This window comes from Crotalus tigris, unplaced genomic scaffold, assembly GCF_016545835.1.
Source record: "Crotalus tigris isolate CLP2741 ecotype Arizona unplaced genomic scaffold, ASM1654583v1 scf7180000023603.165588, whole genome shotgun sequence".
Classification (NCBI taxonomy): Eukaryota; Metazoa; Chordata; class Lepidosauria; order Squamata; family Viperidae; genus Crotalus; species Crotalus tigris.
The window spans coordinates 15,504-35,238 of NW_024100072.1; the positions used below are offsets into that span (position 1 = coordinate 15,504).

At 39.5% G+C, this 19,735-nt stretch overlaps 1 protein-coding gene across 2 annotated transcripts in view; it reads right to left on the minus strand.

Moving 5' to 3' along the window:
* Positions 1-332: 332 nt before the first annotated feature.
* The window catches only part of LOC120297224 (synaptotagmin-A-like), a 31,085-nt gene continuing 11,682 nt past the window's right edge, over positions 333-19,735 (minus strand). For both annotated transcript variants that reach the window (XM_039319599.1, XM_039319600.1), the window contains 5 exons: positions 19,261-19,428; positions 17,640-17,807; positions 4,079-4,196; positions 2,483-2,616; positions 333-1,490 (listed from right to left, as the gene is read on the minus strand). In XM_039319599.1, coding sequence (XP_039175533.1) covers positions 1,257-1,490; positions 2,483-2,616; positions 4,079-4,196; positions 17,640-17,807; positions 19,261-19,428 — 822 coding nt within the window. In that variant the 3' untranslated portion in view covers positions 333-1,256. The remainder of the gene's footprint in view (positions 1,491-2,482; positions 2,617-4,078; positions 4,197-17,639; positions 17,808-19,260; positions 19,429-19,735) is intronic.

Genomic DNA, 19,735 nt, shown 5'->3' on the forward strand with positions numbered 1-19,735 from the left:
AAGAAGAAAGCATATATGTCATGTAAATGCACAATGGGAGTAGCCCAGAGAAACTGAGGCTTTATCTCTGGGAATAGCCCAGAGAAACTGAGGTACAAGCATAGTGGGAAATTAGTATTCCTGCTATCCAATTAATAGTCCATCTTGAAGCACCCCATCAGGCAAGGAGGCATTGATGCATCCCCAAAGAGCTAGAAAGATAGCCTTTCTTTTGATACTTGAGAACAAAGAATCTACCATTTAAATTATTCATTTCGTATATGCAATCATTATTTGCATTTGTTTCATCTGAACCCTTTTTTTAAGTTTTCAGGAAAAAAAAAACCAGCTGCTAGCAATGCCAAAGGAAACATTTATTTCTTCCTTTGAGTTTAACAGTCAGGTTTATAGACGATTGCACATATAGCTTGAATGGCAAATTATTTTTAAAATATTTAATAAGAGAGCACAACTCTAACCGTGGTTATTTTCAAGTTTTCTAGAGGAAAAACAACTGACTCGCATGAGTCTATATACTGATATGTTAACAGTTTGATTATGAAAGGCTACATGGTGATTTTTTTTTCAGTTTTTTTAAAACAGTAGATTCAATCCAAGATAATACATTACAGTACATATAATTTTTTGCTGGAATCACAAGATTGTATCTCTATGTCTTCAGAAGACTTTTAGTCTTAGGGAAATTGTCAGCTGATGAGTTGATTAACTTCTGGTTCTGCTACTTCGCTATGTTTGCTCTGACGCTATGGGGAAGACAGTTTTCCATTCCACTCTGATCTCCCCTTCTCCCTAAAGTGCAATAGGGCTTTGCCATGCCTTCCCACCCAACCATCCCAATTTACACAGGCAATGGGTTTTTTTCAGCCTCCATGTGAAATGTCTCCATGTTAAAGACATTAAAAGAGAAATGTGCAGGTTGGTGCACTGATTTTTCTTAATCTCCCACTTTGGCCAACAGGATAACCTGTCATTCTCTTGCTTCCTTATCTTCTCCAGCCCCAGAGAACACCAATAAAGAGACCTGTGCAGTAGTTCAAATTCCTCTTCAGAGGAATGATCCTGATGGAAGGGTGCCCTGAGATAACTGCTGGTTAACCTAAATGTGGGCTGCATTGGGATAATGCCTAGCCTTGCCTCCCCTTGTCTAGAATCTACATCTTTAACTGACCATGATGTGGTGAGTTGTATTATCATGTCTCCCTTTATAAATAATAGCTATGGGTTTCCTTCTGGAGTGGAGAGGCCTAGAGGGTGGGTTAGCTGCTGGGTAGTGGCAGCTTGAAGCGTGTCTTCAGTCCCAGAGTTTTGTCAATAACTTCCACAGGCTGCAGACTGTGCCACTGTGCCATAGGCCTGCGAGGATTAGCCAGCATATCGGACCAATGGCGCAACTGATTCCCTGTAGCTCGGCAGCTAAGAAACAGCTTTCCGATCTGGTCATCTTTGGTCACTTTGTCATGATCCCACACAGAGATCACCAGGTCTACATTCTAGAATGAAAATGACAAAGCAGAGAGATGAAAGGAGGAAAAGGAAGGGGAAACAAGGGAGAAAGATGGGGTTTTCCAATGCAAACAGAGAAAATCCATATCTCCTTACAAAGTGCCCTCTATAAGGGGGACATTTGGGGGAGTCCATGCCTTTCTACCATTACAGCTTTACTAGTTTTCTATTTCTCTTTTGTACTCAATTCATTATTATTTCCGAAATGACAGCCCAAATCCTTCTTAAGAAGAGCTGCATAATAAAGATTCGTAGGTGGAGGACTTTAAACTTTGCAGCAGTGCCTTGCAAAGCACCCTGACAAAATAGCACTTACAATGCTGCTGCAAGATGTCAAATGAGCAGCCTCCTCTAACCCTGATTGACACCATTATGATAGGTTTTAAATATGGTGCTGATATTTTTTCTTTCTTTCTTAGTTATTATGTGAATTTAGTTTAAGCCTCTGAAACAAAAGAGAAGCACAATATCAGGAATGCAGTCACAATAAGAACCAAAGTAGACTTCAGTACAAGTATCTCTCTTTTAACAATCTTAATTGGGATCAGAATTTCCATTGCTAAGTCACATGGTCATTAAACAACATATCACATGACTGCAACCGAGATAGGACCTCACTTCCATTGTGGTTGCTAAGAGAATCAACCATATAGCTAAGCAAGACATCACATGATCGTGACTTGCAATTTTACTGCTGGCTTCTCCATTGAGGCTGCTTGATGGAAGCCAGCTGTGCAAATGGTGATCACATGACTGTGGGACACAAGAACCAGGTATAAAGTTGCTTTTTCAATACCACTGTAACTTCAAATAATTGTAAACAGGGCCATCATTAATTAAGGTGTATAAGGAGGTACATTCTTACAGCAGGTTTAAATAAGTTGAGCTCAAAACATCTGCGAAAGCAAGGGTGCTTCTAGAGATTATTTTGCTCTCCCATAACATAGATCTGCTATGAAATGGCTTCTGCTGGGCCTACCTGGATCAAGTTGAAAGGCACTTCAAAAACAAAAGCTTCATTGAAGTAGGGGCTTAATGTGTTTTTCTTCACAGTTGTCTTCTTTTTCTTCCATTTCTTTTTGTTCAGAATAAGTTGCACTTTGACATATGGGTCTGGCGTGGAAAGTAAAGCAAAGAACAGTGGAGGCAATTTAAGTCAAAAAGAATTTTCCCCAGACATTAAAGTATTTCTGAATACCATATTGCAGCCTTTTGGATCTCCATAAAAAAAATCCTAACTCAAACATTAGCTGCTCTATTATAAAGCTTGGTGGCTCTGCCAGGAGCCTTGTGGGTTGATTAGGTATTTTGCTTGGAGGAAAAAAAACTGATCTTCCTGAAAAGGTCATTATGAGACTGTAATGCTGTTGTGAGTTTTTGGGACAAAGTGTAATTCATCCCCACCAGCTTTCACAACCAGAACAAATCATATTGCTCAAATGTTACATGGTTCCCTTTTCTTAAACAAAAATAGCAATAGCAATAGCACTTAGACTTATATACTGTTTCACAGTGCTTTATAGCCCTCTCTAAGCAGTTTACAGAGTCAGCATATTGCCCCCAACAATCTGGGTCCTCATTTTAGTGACATCAGACGGATGGACGGCTGAATCAATCTCGAGCCCATCAGGTTGAACTCCTGGCTGTGGGCAGAATTTACCTGCAATACTGCATTCTAACCACTGCGCCACCATGGCTCTTACAAACATAATAGTAATCTCCTTTTGTCCTGATGATCAGAAGGAATCCAATAGGCCAGGGGTCTTCAAACTTGGCCCTTTTATGACTTGTGAACTTCAACTCCCAGAATTCCTCAGCCAGGCACACTGGCTGAGGAATTCTGGGAGTTGAAATCCACAAGTCATAAAAGGGCCAAGTTTGAAGACCCCTGCGATAGCTTTCTTTTCTGACTAACAAATTTTATGAAATGACATCAGCTTTTCTAACCTGCAGTTCATTTCATCAGGTACATAGATCCACTTATGCCTCTGATGAAATGAACTGCAGCTCACAAAAGCTCTTATCTTTTAATAAAATGTGCTAGTCAGAAAATTCCTTCTGATTTTGGGTAACCATAACTAATACAATTAGTAACTAAATATAATTAATACAATTCTCCTATCTCTCTTCCAGAGCACTGTAATATGAATAACAGCAGCTATGACAAACTCACCCCACTTTCATGATTCAAGAGAGGATTGTAGTCCTTACAACAGAAATCTATGCCATGTTGTATCTTCCCTGCTACCAAGATCAGCAGTAACTCAAATCAAGAGAGCTAATATGGGCCTTCACCCATTGCTTTAGACCAGTGGTCTTCAAACTTGGCCCTTTTATGATTTGTGGACTTCAACTCCCAGAATTCCTCATCCAGCGTGCCGGGCTGAGGAATTCTGGGAGTTGAAGTCCACAAGTCATAAAAGGGCCAAGTTTGAAAATCCCTGCTTTAGACCAAAGAGGTTCAAAATATAATGGGACTCCAGGATCCATTTCAGCAACATGCATTAACAGGCTCTACATCAGCATGACATTCCTCTGCTCTCCACAATGAGCCTTACGAATCTGTCCTTCATACCTGATAATCCATCTGCATCCATAACCTTGAGCTTTTTGGCTTCCAAGATAACTACCGTTAATTTGCTGGTACTGGGAACATATCTCAGTGAGAAGCAGATTTCTCCAAGGTGCTCTTGCTGTGAGAAACAAAAAAACGAGGAGAAGCCAGACTGATATATTGAAAAAAGATTAAGGGGTGAAGCCAAGAGTCCCTGTTACATAGCGCTAAAATAGGAACACTCTGAGGAATACTTTGAAACAATTGTTGTTGCTCCAGAATTCATTTTTTCTAAGCCCAGAAGAATGGGAATTGTGGCATTGACACCACAGAGGTGAATGTATTCTTAATGTGCACCAACTTAATAGGCATCAAACTGTTTTCTGCTGTAACTACCCTAATTCTTCAGGAAAAAAAACTGTTTTTTGTTTAAACTTAGGCAAATTCAAGTTAAGCCAAGTGACTTAATAATGGGTGATACCTATGATCAGATTTCCAATCATTAATAAAGACGATGGCATTATTTATTTGCACCCATGAGCCACTGGAAACCTAGGACAAATGGGCAGAAATATGAAGTGGAGGGTCTTCACTTCCTATGCTGCCCCTGTGTGTATTTCTCAGCTGTCTTATTGATACTGAAATAAGTCTCTGTGCTTAAGAGACAAAGGGAATGTTCTCCTCCTTCTCTTGGGTTTCCCTCTCTATAGGTAGAAGAAGTGAGGCTTTTCTGTAGTTCTTAACAAATCTAGGTTTTAAATCAAATGTAGTGAATGTCTGCTTGCATTCATCCTCTGCCTCCACAACAATGATATTCTTTTTGGTTAGGAGCAGTGTTTTAAATGGGATGTCCTTCTGCTTAAATCCCTTGATATTGTTCCAGCACTCTGCTTAAGTTCATGGGCAAATCCTTTCAAACAGCCTTCTACATTAGAGCAGAGAAGAGGGGTTTTAAGCCTATCCATGAACCATTTCTCCAATTCACATCCTTAGTCCCATTATTGTATTGACGTTATTAGTATCACTGGCAACTGGCATCTTCCAAACTGGCAACTTTGGAAAATGAGATGGGAAAATAGTTTTACTGCCCTGAAGCACCATACACACAGGAAAAAAGTGATCTGATCAAAGAATTCCTACATTACACCTATATTAATTGAAAATCGTCCTCCTTGGAGGGGAACCTAAGTATAATTTGTTTCAATTCCAATGGTATGTCCAATTATTTGTTTAAAAATAGGATTTCCTTTTTTTTTTAATCCCACAAAGTGAGTGTTAGATTCACATGCTGCACTGATCTAGGAGTTGGCTTTAATCATCAATTGTTGAATAAGATATAAAGGTTGGTTTCTTATATGCTATTAAAACATAAACCATGTTTACAAACTATAATGGCTATTTTTACATTGCATGAGAAATAATCAAACTACATTTGTAACTTGATATATAAAACCATCCCCTTTATGGATTACTGCCTTGTCGTGGCGAAGGGGCTTGCGTAACTCAATGAAGCTATAAGCTATGCCGTGCAGGGCCACCCAAGATGGACAGGTTATAGCAGAGAGTTCTGACAAAATGTGATCCACTGGAGAAGGAAATTGCAAACCACTCCAGTATCTTTGCCATGAAAACCCCATGGACAGTACTAAAAGGCAAAAAGATATGACGCTGGAAGATGAGCCCCTCAGGTCGGAAGGTGTCCAATATGCTACTGGGGAAGAGCAGAGGGCTAGTACTAGTAGCGCCAGAAAGAATGAAGCGACTGGGCCAAAGCCGAAAGGACGCTCAGCTGTGGATATATCTGGTGGTGAAAGGAAAGTCCGATGCTGTAAAGATTTTTTCTCCATAGGAACCTGGAATGTAAGATCCATGAATCAAGGCAAGCTAGACGTAGTCAAAAAAGAGATGACAAGACTGAACATCGACATCTTAGGAATCAGCGAACTAAAATGGACAGGAATGGGTGAATTTAACTCAGATGACCATCAGGTATACTACTGTGGGCAAGAATCCCTCAGACGAAATGGAGTAGCCTTCATAGTCAATAAAAGAATAGGAAAAGCAATACTGGGATACAATCCCCAAAATGACAGAATGATCTCAATTCAAATCCAAGGCAAACCTTTCAATATCACAATAGTCCAAATCTATGCTCCAACCACTGGTGCTGAAGAGGATGAAATTAACCAGTTTTATGAAGCCCTACAGCACCTTATAGAATTAACATCAAAAAATGATGTCCTTATCATCATGGGGGATTGGAATGCTAAGGTAGGAAGCCAAAAGATAACCAGAATAACAGGCAAGTTTGGCCTTGGAGTACAAAATGAAGCAGGGCACAGGCTAATAGAATTTTGTCAAGAGAATACGATGGTCATAACAAACACTCTTTTCCAACAACCCAAGAGATGGCTCTACACATGGACATCACCAGATGGTCAACATAGAAATCAGATTGACTATGTGCTCTGCAGCCAAAGATGGAGAAGCTGTATACAGTCAGTAAAAACAAGACCAGGAGCTGACTGTGGCTCAGATCATGAGCTTCTCGTTGCAAAATTTAGGCTTAAATTGAAAAAAGTAGGGAAAAGCACTAGGCCACTCAGGTATGAACTAAATCATATTCCTAATGAATATACAGTAGAGGTGACAAATAGATTTAAGGAATTAGATCTGATAGACAGAGTGCCTGAAGAACTATGGATGGAAGTTCGCAACATTGTACAAGAGGTAGCAACTAAAACCATCCCAAAGAAAAAGAAATGCAAGAAAGCAAAATGGCTGTCTGAGGAAGCTTTGCAAATAGCTGAGGAAAGAAGGGAAGCGAAAGGCAAAGGAGAAAGAGAAAGATACACCCAATTGAATGCAGAATTCCAGAGAGTAGCTAGAAGAGATAAGAATGCCTTCTTAAATGAACAGTGCAAAGAAATAGAAGAAAACAACAGAATAGGGAGGACCAGAGATCTCTTCAAGAAAATTGGAGATATGAAGGGAACGTTTCATGCAAAGATGGGCATGATAAAGGACCAAAATGGCAGAGACCTAACAGAGGCAGAAGAGATTAAGAAGAGATGGCAAACTACACAGAAGAACTATACAAGAATGAGCTTAACATCCCAGATAACCACAATGAGATGGTCACTGACCTCGAACCAGACATCCTAGAATGTGAAGTGAAATGGGCCTTAGAAAATCTGAGCAACAACAAAGCTAGTGGAGGTGACAGTATTCCAGCTGAGCTATTCAAAATCTTAAAAGACGATGCAGTAAAAGTGCTACACTCAATTTGCCAGCAAATTTGGAAAACTCAACAGTGGCCACAGGATTGGAAAAGGTCAGTTTACATTCCAATTCCAAAGAAAGGCAATGCCAAAGAATGTTCAAACTATCGCACCATTGCTGTCAGAATCCAATTATATTTCATCTTTAATTATCAAATATAGAAACTCCCAATTCTGCCTTCTCTGGATTCTGCCATAAGAGGGAGAGAAGGGGGAGAACAAAGGGGTTTTATGGCCCTCACTTCCTTCAGTACACTTCAAAGAGCTGAATGCTGAATGTGTGTTTGCTGAATGCTGAATGTGTGTTTATTGTAACCTCCAAGCGTTAGCATACCAAAGAAGGGTATTTGCCTTTCATGTAGTTATCTGAAGTCTCCATCCAGACGGAAGAAAGAAGAAAGGGGGTGGAATTGTGATACTTGAAACTATCACTGGAAGGGGGGTTGATTGGGTGGGACTACTGGGGAACCCCTTAAAACCTTGAATGGGAGAGCTTGGACCCCAAGTCCTGTCTAGCATGCCTGCAACCATTTTCTCTTAATAAAGGATTCCTGTTGGAAGAATTATTCCAAGAGTTCTGTCTTCTTAAGATGCAAAGTGGGGTGGGTCCTTACATTTGCACTCATTTCACATACTAGTAAAGTTATGCTTAAAATCCTACAAGCTAGACTCCAGCAGTATGTAGATCGAGAACTACCAGAAGTACAGGCAGGATTTCGAAGAGGCAGAGGAACTAGAGATCAAATTGCCAACATACGCTGGATCATGGAGAAAGCTAGGGAGTTCCAGAAAAACATCTACTTCTGCTTCATTGACTATGCAAAAGCCTTTGATTGTGTGGATCACAACAAATTGTGGCAAGTTCTTAAAGAGATGGGAGTACCAGACCATCTCATTTGTCTCTTGAGAAACGTATATGCGGGTCAAGAAGCAACAGTGAGAACTGGACACGGAACCACTGATTGGTTCAAAATTGGAAAAGGAGTCCGGCAAGGCTGTATACTGTCGCCCAGCCTATTTAACTTATATGCAGAGCACATCATGAGAAAGGCAGGGCTAGATGAATCAAACGTTGGAATTAAGATTGCCGGGAGAAATATCAACAACCTAAGATATGCAGATGACACTGCTTTAATGGCAGAAAGTGAAGAGGAACTAAAGAGCCTCTTGATGCAGGTGAAGAAGGAGAGTGCAAAAGTTGGCTTGAAACTCAACATCAAGAAAACCAAAATCATGGCATCCGGCCCTCTCAATTCCTGGCAAATAGATGGGGAAGAAATGGAGGTAGTGACAGATTTTATTTTTTTGGGCTCAAAGATTACCTCAGATGGGGACTGCAGCCAAGAAATTAAAAGACGCTTGCTCCTGGGGAGGAAAGCTATGGCAAATCTAGACAGCATTCTAAAAAGCAGAGACATCACCCTGCCAACAAAAGTGCGTATAGTCCAGGCCATGGTTTTCCCAATTGCAATGTATGGCTGTGAAAGTTGGGACCATAAGAAAGGCTGAGCGCCAAAGAATTGAGGCCTTTGAACTATGGTGCTGGAGAAGACTCCTGCGAGTCCCTTGGACTGCAAGGCGTTCAAACCGGTCAGTCCTAGAAGAGATCAACCCCGACTGCTCTTTAGAAGACCAGATCCTGAAGTTGAAACTCAAATACTTTGGCCACCTAATGAGAAGGAAGGACTCACTGGAGAAGGGCCTAATGCTGTGAAAGATTGAGGGCAATAGAAGAAGGGGACGACAGAGAATGAGATGGCTGGATGGAGTCACTGAAGCAGTAGGTGAGAACTTAAATGGACTCCAGAAGATGGTAGAGGACAGGAAGACCTGGAGGAACGTTGTCCATGGGGTCGCGATGGGTCGGACATGACTTCGCAATTAACAACAATATAAAACCATGATTATGAATCCAATCAATTGCATGTTGATTCATTGAATAGGAGTTTGTGTGTGTGTGTGTGTGTGTGCGTGTGTGGACAGATACACATAAACATACCCCATACAAAGTTCTCAATTTGTACTATTACAAGCTTCAACTAATCATCACCATGAGCAGCTGCCTGTGTTGCACATCAATAAAATCCATGCTCTGGGCAATTGATCCCAAAATGAATACGCTTTTCTTCAACAAAATGTAGTAACATTACTGCTCAATGGCCTCAACATACAAACTTCATTAACCATTCATATTCAGCCTGAGATATTATCAGTTCTGTGGTAATATAATTGCTAATAGTGCCCTCTAGGGGATATTCCATTTCTACACCAGCAATAAAACTATTAGAGTTGTCTCACAGATGTCAAGGTGCTATTAAGCTAGCATACTCACAAGCGAAGCATACTTATTTTTATTTATTCATTTCTGAGATTTGCATACTTCCATAATCCCACTGATGATCAACAACAGCATCCCAATTCCTTTAATGAGCTTAGGGAATGAAATGTGCTTCTTTCTATCTTAGAAAATTGATGTTTTGATTAAAATGGATTTCAAGAGACAAAAAAACAATCTGTCTGCAAAGATATAATAATATCTGCTATCAGCACAGGCTGAATTCAAATGAGATTTCTTCAAACAGCCTATGTTGATGATCAAGAGAGAGATGATACTCAGTTTGATATATGCTACAACAAAGAATCCATTATTTGCTGAAGCTTTTCAAAATGTCTAGTCTTCCACTATTTTGAATGTGACTGTTAAGTATCCCTTATTATAAAGTGAGTGGACATTAATGTAGTTTGGGCCTTGTCTCCGTGGTGTTGCCCTTATCTTCTCCCTAAAGGAGGAGATAGGTATCAGCTATCATTAATTACACTGCTATAATAGTAGAATTTTCCCTTTAATCCAACACCATTCAAGAACAGCTTTGACACGTGTAAAATGTTTTCACTTTGAACGGTAAGTCAAGAAGCTAGAAGTACATAGAAATGGGAGTGTTGGAAGCCTAGACATCTCATAATCACCCCTATGATCATGAATGACCTCTACCTCAGTCGTTTCTCCCTCAGCTTTTGTAATTAGCCTTCTTTATTTCCTGATTTCCTTTTATATCTATGCAGGCTTTGAATAATGTAGAGAAGGAGCGAACAGGCATACCCCATTTCACTGAGAAAAGAGGGAGGGTGAGTTTATGCTCATTGGCTTATGATTCCCTGCATTGGTTGGTCTCAGTCCTTCTTCCTTCCAAAATCAAGTAGACAGTTTCAGTTCTCCCACTCTATTTTGCATTATTTAAATATAATAATAGGGTAACTTTAAGACATTGCTATCCAATCTGTTGATTTTTTTGGAAGGTATCTTTAAAACTGCAAGATATATTGAAGATAAAATGTGAAAGTTCCATTGGACAGCTTTTCTGTCCAATGGTATAAGTGTTTTGTAGATTTGTTGACCCATTATTGTCACAGGTCTATAATGAATTACTTAAATCCAGTAAACGGTCTTTGACTTTTTATGAGGCTTCTACAGCACTGATTTTAAAAGCAGGTAAAGATTTTGAATTTTGCACAATTTATGGATCCATATGATAAATGCAAGAATATTTATTGCTTTTTGCCAGATGATTTCAGAAAGTGTCACCATGCATAATTCATCCAACTCAGTCTGGATTTTTCAAAACCAAATAGCATCAGATAATTTACACTCATAAATAGATATTTTGGATATAGCTTAAGATAAAAGATAGAAAAATGTGGGGTAGACAGAACCACCACCAGATGGATCCGTAGCTGGCTGACCGGCCGTACTCAGCGAGTGGTCCTCAATGGAACTGCATCTATATGGAGGGAAGTGTGTAGTGGGGTGCCCCAGGGCTATGTTCTGGGCCCAGTACTCTTCAACATCTTCATCAACGATTTGGATGAAGGGATAGATGGGGAACTCATCAAATTTGCAGATGACACCAAGCTGGCAGGAATAGCCAACACGCCAGAAGACAGGCTTCAGGTACAGAAGGATCTGGACAGACTTGAACACTGGGCACTAACTAACAAAATGAAATTCAATGGTGAAAAAAGCAAGGTTCTACATTTAGGAAAGAAAAACCAAATGCACAAGTACAGCATAAGTGGCACCATGCTCAATAGTAGTAACTGTGAGAGGGACCTCGGAGTCCTAGTAGACAATCACCTAAATATGAGCCAGCAGTGTGCTGCAGCTGCCAAAAAAGGCCAACACAGTGCTAGGCTGCATTAACAGAGGGATAGAATCAAGATCACGTGAAGTATTAATACCACTCTTTAATGCCTTGGTAAGGCCACACTTGGAATACTGCATCCAGTTTTGGTCACCACGATGTAAAAAAGATGTTGAGACTCTAGAAAGAGTACAGAGACGAGCAACAAAGATGATTCGGGGACTGGAGGCTAAAACATATAAGGAACGGTTGCTAGAATTGGGTATGTCTAGTTTAACGAAGAGAAGGACAAGGGGGGACATGATAGCAGTATTCCAATATCTCAGGGGCTGCCATAAAGACGAGGGAATTAAGCTATTTTCCAAAGCACCTGAAGGCAGGACAAGAAGCAACGGGTGGAAACTAATCAAGGAGAGAAGCAACCTAGAACTAAGGAGAAACTTCCTGACAGTGAGAACAATAAATCAGTGGAACAGCTTGCCTCCAGAAGCAGTAAATGCTCCAACACTGGAAGTGTTTAAGAAGAGACTGGACAGCCATTTGTCCGAAATGGTGTAGGGTTTCCTGCCCGAGCAGGGGGTTGGACTAGATGACCTCCAAGGTCCCTTCCAACTTTACTATTATTATTATTATTAAATTGGATTCTGATATATTAATGTTTTGGGATGCTGAAAAAGCTTTAGACTTGGGTAAGCTTAATTTTTTTAAGCAAGACATGTGTAGGTATGGATTCCCATCTTCTTTTACTAAATGGATTGAAATTTATTATTTGAAACCAATAGCAAGTGTAATAACATTTTTAATTTTTAGACTAGTTGAGTTATCAGTTGAATTATAGCATGGCAACTGTTATGGTTGCCCAATTGCTCTATTGGTTTATGATCTAATTCTTGAGCCATTAACAATTATTCTCAGGCAATCTTGCAGTATTACTGGTATTACACTGGCAGATACCATGCTATTCAGATTCAGAATGTAGTTATTTTACATGTTGCTGATATTTGGAAAATATTGTATGAATATTCTAATTTATTGCCTCACTTGATTAATGGTAAATATTCAAGCTATAAGATTAATTGAGACAATCTAATTTACTTTCTCTGGAATCTGATTTATAAACAGGTCGATATAAGTTGTTGGGTTTTGTAATGTGTACAGAATATATTAAATATTTTGATTTATACAATTTTAAAAACATCTCAAACTTAGTATATTGAATGTTAGAAGTTAGATTCTAATAACCAATGGATGAATTTAAAATCCATTTAATTTAATGTTATTAAAATGAATATTACTACGTAACTGATGCACTTTTTAAAGATATATACTGTTGTTAATTCCAAATAGTTATTTTTATTAAGATAAGAGACTGTTGAGGAAATTTATATGGGAAAATACTCTACCAGGATTTTACTGGCTAAGATGAAATTATCTTTGATAAAGGAGTTTTACTTTACCAGCATCTCAAAAATATCACTAGACATTATGTTATCATTTATATTTATGCAGAATGAGAATTTAACTGAATACCAACTTTTATACATTTTATTGGAAAGTTGTTATGTATTTCTCTTAAGATCTTAGCAATGATTTCAATCAGTCCCACGTAGCAAAAACAGTCTTTCACTTCCTGGTTTGCAAGCAAATAGCTATATTTGGGGCCATCTACTAATGTCATGAATATTTATTTTATGGAAGAAGTCTATGGTAAATATAAGAGGTAAGACTTTCTATTGGAAAGTATAGGCAAACTCTGGAATAATTACTTTTAATTAATTATTATAGTGATTATTTTAAGGAATGTCAACAACTTCAGGTAGAATTTCCGTTGCCTAATTCATGACTCTGGCAATATAAACCAATTTAAATGTTTTGATTGCTCAATATGAAACAGATATGTAAGGAAACCCAAAGAGCCCTAAGATGATATCATTTTTGATGGAGCCTGTTCTGAAATCAAATTTTGCACCTAAAGCAGAAATTTAAAAATATTTTTGAAGTTGAAAATAACTGACATTGTGACTTATGGAATGAACAATTGGCATTATCATTAATGGAACATCAATAGATGCAAATCTTTAAAAATGTTTAAAATGTTCCTTTGGTCCTGAGGTTAAAATTAATTCTGAAGCCATTGGATCCTTAAAGAATGAATCAGAAAGGATGGGCTGTATGCTTTCTGGGTTAATGATGTAAAGCTACAATAATTATATGATTTGGTTGCATCTCTTTTTGTTTCCTTGCAGAATGATATTGAAACATGTGTTTGGTCTGCTGCGCTATTATAACTTATCAATTAATTAGATTATCTCTATTATGAATTTTAGTTTTTAACATTTGTTTTATTCATGTTTAATGTGTTTTTATTGCAAATAAAGACAAATATGAATAAGAAATGCTAAAATGGGACATCAGAAAGCAGACAAACTTTCTACTCGAGAGTCCCCAAAAGTCAGGTCCACCCCATTTTTGCTGCAGACTCCAGATTCATGTATTTTTCCCTCTGGGCTGGTGACCTACTGAAAAGGAATAGCAGAAAAGTAGGAGAAGAAAACCATTCATGGTGTAGCACAGTGATCCTCAACCTTTCTAATGCCGTGACCCCATAATACAGTTCCCCATGTTGTGGTGACCCCCAAATGGGTGTGGCCACCAATAAGAGGGAGTAGGACAGCTAGGGAAAAGGGAAAAAAATGGCGGACAGCATGGTTTGGCGACCCCCGTGAAATGGTTGTTCGACCCCAAATGGGGTCCCGACCCACAGGTTGAGAACCACTGGTGTAGCATTACCCCCTCAGAGGCCGCCAAAGCCCAGGCCTTCCCAGCCCCACTCCCCTCCATCACGCTCTGCAGCTGCACTCTCAAGGTGTTAGTGAAGTATCCTTTCTAGCAGAAGCTCACGCGAAGTGAGGAGGTGGCAGACTCTCGTCATCAAAAGGGGGGCTTTCAGGTACAAAGATGACCAGCCCCTAGCCCCGATAGTCAATGTGTGATGGTGTTTAACAGCCCCAGGCAGTCATAGCAGCAATAGTCAATGATTTCTCAGTGACCGTTTGGAAACAAGTGGGGTGGGGAAAACCCCGGCTCCAGGCAGCAATAGGAACACGAACAAAGCTAGTCACAGCTTGCCCCACAAGGACAATTCCCCACAATGTCTATAACCTGCACAAGTAACAATAATCAAAGTTTGGATGACCGCTAGTCTCCAAAGCAGTAACAACCAGCCTCCCCTTCTCTTCTGTCGTCACTCGCAGTCTCAGGTCTCGTCGGTATCAAAACCCCTCCCCCCTTTCTTTTATTGTTAAAACATGAATTTAGCAACCCCAGCAACTTTCTCTCTCCTCACTCTCTTTCTCTTGCCTCTGCTCGGGATATCCCCCCTGCAAAAGAAAGCAGTAAAATTCCACCTTCTCATTCTCTCTCACTCTCTCCTTCCTTCTCCTTCACAGAAAGGGATCAGCTAAAACCTCAAATCCCTCTTCAACTTCACCTGGTCTCTCTCCGACAACCCCCACCCCCTTTCTTTTCTCCTTTTTCTTTCCTTCCGCCAGATCCACGCCCGCCACGTCCAAAACCAGCAGCAGCTGTCTGAGCTTCCCTCAGATACATTGATATTTACCTAAACCAATTCTTCCTTTTACCTGCCCAAAATTTCCTGGGTCAATGACTGCCATTCAGCCCCAAAACATAATAGGACCAGAACCATGCTTAATGGCTGGCAGAGTGCTTTTTTCTTTAAACCTTCCACATCTTGTTCTTCAAATGTATCTTATGTAGTTATGATGTGTTTGTTTTTTGTTTCATCAGTCCAAACAATTTTATCCCAAAATGTTTCAATATTCTCAGTTTTGTTTTTATGCATATTATGCAATAACTTTTGTGATGAGAAAAAAGATGTTCTTTTGACAACTGCCCGTGCAGATCATTGTTGCCTTAACAATGCTATATTGTTTGTTGCTCAACTTTTCAGTTGGTGACTCACAGAGGGTATTCTTTTGCAAGTAGTTCCTACTTTCCAAGTAGTCCCACCAGAGATTTTTCTTAGTTTTTCAGGTCTAGTCTTTACTTCCACGGTTCCACATAGCTTTCCTCTCACAACATTTCTCACAGCTGAAATTGCTAGCAAAGATTCCCTTATAGCATTCCCCTATTTTATAAGACAGAATGATCTTCATTTTCAAACACTCAGACAACTCTTTTTAGAAAAGTTAAGAACTATTAAAATAAACAGACATCACAGCCTGAGAGATTTGAAGGTTCAGAATGTTTATATACCCAGTGGAATTTTCTTCACCTTGGTAATTGTAGACTTAATGACTCAATCACTTTTAGGGAACTTATTAACCACTGTACTGTAAAAACTATAGCATCAAATCAAGTGAATTTCTGCATCTGCCAATAGTTACAGTGTCCTTATCATGAATCTATAATCAACTGTGCATAAATTGTAACAGTGCATTCAAATTTGTAGAAAGATGGTCAATTTAACATTATACCATGTAAGGGTTGTGATAGCATCTGCTCTTTTGGGGGATTTATCAAAGTTTACAATCTGATTGGGGTGTCACAACATTTTGCACACAACAGGAAATGAAGAGATTTATGATTGTATTGATTCCCAGCTTTTCCATCAAATAATGGTGCCCAAGGCCGCTAATAGTAAACAGAATAAAATGGTTCACACGCTCACAAATAAGGGACAAAACAAACAACAAAGCCATTTTTCCCATTCTCAAAAGCCTGCTTAAGAAAAACTTTTTCTTTACTAGCAGAAAAAACAGAGTAATTTAGTCTAATCTCTTTTCACAGGGACTGCCTAGTCTGAAAACAAACACAGAGTAAATGCTCTCACTGCTAACTTTACCTTACAGGAAAGGAGGGGAGACAGTTAGATCTCTGTAACTTTCAGAAATCCCAGCCAGATTGCCCAACAACTAAACATTACAGTTTAGCAACATCTGGGGTGCTATAACCCCTTCAATTTCCATATATCCTATTATATTGCCTTACAAAAGATCTTTCCTTCCTTCCTTGGCAAAGAGTACAGAGAAGAGCAACAAAGATGATTAGGGGACTGGAGGCTAAAACATATAAGGAATGGTTGCTGGAATTGGGAATGTCTAGTCTAATGAAGAGAAGGACGGGGGGGGGGGACATGATAGCAGTGTCCCAATATCTCAGGGGCTGCCACAAAGAAGAGGGAGTCAAGCTATTCTCCAAAGCGTCTGAAGGCAAGACAAGAAGCAATGGATGGAAACTAATCAAGGAGAGAAGCAACTTTGAACTAAGGAGAAATGTCCTGACTGTTAGAACAATTAATCAGTAGAACAACCTGCCTCCAGAAGCTGTGAATGCTCCAACACTGGAAGTTTTTAAGAAGAGACTGGACAACCATTTGTCTGAAATGGTATAGGGTTTCCTGCCTGAGCAGGGGGTTGGACTAGATGACCTCCAAGGTCCCTTCCAACATCATCATCATCATCATCACCATCATCATTATTCTTATTATTATTATCATTATATGCCCCACATGCAGAAGAATTTACAAACTCTTCAGCATGGGAAACAACTCCTATATAATTAAACTCCTATAATAGTAAAGTGATACAATCTGCATAATTAAGCTTGAAAGAGCACTTTTGACTGGTCAAGAGAATCAGCACCAAGCTCTAACTCTTCGATTAAACAAAACCAGTCTGCATTTTCCTTCCCCAGCTCCAGAGTTTCATAATGAACTTTTGTGATATTTTATTCCATTTTCTGCATCAAAGCTGAGCAGGTATTTTGTGATTGGGGTCAGAGTTATTTGGGTTTTTTTTTCCGCCTGGGGATCCACAAGAGGTCTGGCACTGAGAGGGTGAGATGACTAATAAGGAAGGCATCTAAATTATTTGCTTCTTATTTTTCCATCTCTGAAAATTGAGTAGTTGAAATGAAATAATTATTCAGCTTATCACTCTCAGTTTATTGCTGTTGTATCTGAAGTAACAACTAATACCACTCAAGGCAAAAACATTTGTTTCATGTCCATATGATATACCTTTGGAAAGCTTTTGACCCATAAAAATGAAGCTGGGAGTTGCTTCCCTTGCCCAGAATGAATAAGATGCCAGATCACTTCAAATTAAAAAAAATTGTCACCCTCACGTCTGAGATACATACCTCTATCTTGCCAGCTGGAGACAGATCAAGCCATTGTTCCATTACATGCTGTAAGTCCACATCCACAAGAGGCAGACTCACCTCACCAATTATGTCATGTTTAGAAAAGCGGTTGAAATCATACACTTGCATAATCAGTACAGCTTCAGTCACCTGTGCCTGGGAGACCTAGAGATGGGGTAAAAAGAGAATGGCAATTTCACTTCTACCAATGGATGAAATTCCACGTCTTTCTGAAATTATGAAGCAGTGAATCTGTGTGATATGGGAAAATCACTCTGCAAAGTAAGAATGGTGTCAAAAAGTTGTGTCCAAGACTCATTTTGCCCAAGATTGGTTCTCCAACATTGGTTTTCCAACAGGGTGGGACCGGTAGGGATTTTGGAGTGAGAGAATGGTGTTACAGGTGCCACAACAAACAAGGTATACTTCTTAGGTCTTGGTAGATCAGTGTTTCTCAACCTTGACAATTTTAAGGCATGTGGACTTCAACTCCCAGAATTCCACAGCCAGCAATGCTGGCTGTGGAATTCTGGGAGTTGAAGTCCACATGCCTTAAAATTGTCAAGGTTGAGAAACACTGTGGTAGATGATAATATTTAATCAAAAGGATCCAAGGCATATCCACTCTGCCCCAAGGACTATCATAGACAGGCAGCTCCTCTAAGAATCAAGCCCTACTCCATTAAGGGTTTTGTAGATAACTACACAACCTGTGACTTGTTGGATTATTATTTCAGATATATTCACGACTGCAGAGAGGTTGCCAGAGATTGTGCAGGTGCAGGAGACTTACCCGAGGAACTTGTGACCTTCTCTGCAAGGTTCCCCATTGACTTTCACCCTGGAAGTTTCCCAGGAAAGAAGTTGCAAGTTCCAAACTGCACTGAACTCCCACCATCAGCCACAGTCATGTATTCCATTGACTTTATCCCAGACAGCTTCCCAGTCTTCCTGACTGACTTGTAGGGAGGTACCAGGAAGTGTAACTGAGAATCACGTGACTGCAGCATCATCATGACAGCACTGAACAGCAGTGGCACAGAAAACAGTAAGAACTTTCCAAAATTTCATTCCCACAGGAGTGATGGCTCCTGGTATTTTGTAAGTTAGCCCATTTGAGGTACCTTGGTTGAAAAGGTTTTGCCTTATGATGCACCATTTTGCACAATTAAAGGTTACAAACACAAGAATTTTAGTAGTATATAGGTAACACCAGTGCTTTTTTTCTAAAAAAAAAAAAAAAGGTATCGGAACACGTCATACAACCCGCCTTGCCTATCCTACAAGGTGCCATCCAAAAAAGGTGCTGGAACTCCGTTCTGGGCGTTTTGTGAGAAAAAAAGCCCTGGGTAACACGCACCTTAATCTAAATCCAGAAATTTACTTTTGTTTTATCCTAAATATATGAACTAGAAGTCTACAAGTGATTTTAATAGAAGACAGGGTTTGTAAACTCAACATCACAAATCATACTAAAGTAAATTAAACTAACCAAGAGCATGAAATGACAATGAAAAGTTTGTTAGTGAATATTTCTGCAAACTTCTATGCTAAATTTTAAGAATACCAAACTGAATTTAATCAGGTCAATGAACTTACAGAGGACCTTGCATCCTACCTGAAAAATGAAGCTCTCATTGAAAACAGGACTGAGTGTCTTGCGGTGAACCTTTGTTTCATACTTCTTCCTTATGTCAGATGTCAGGAAGACAATCACGTAGGGATCAGAAGTACCTCCACTGTCCATGGCCTTTAGATCTGCTGCCTGCTTTACTCCAACCTTCAACTTACAGAATCAATTCAAAAATATGAAACTCTTGAAATGGACAGAGTGTGTTAAATTTGCAAATCTGTAGAAATGGGCTAGAAGTGGAGTAGGCAAGCAAACCAAAATAGAAAAGTAAAGTTCGTAAAAGTTGTGACATTAGATCCTCTGGATAAAATTTGACTCTAGGGAACAGTTGGGTTTGTTTCTGCTGTATTGGTCTCCTTACTGCACAATAACATCCTTCAATAAACTTCTAGATTCCCAAAATCTGATCATTCTCTGATTGCTTGCTGGTGCTGCCCAAACATTATGGGGAATAAAGACC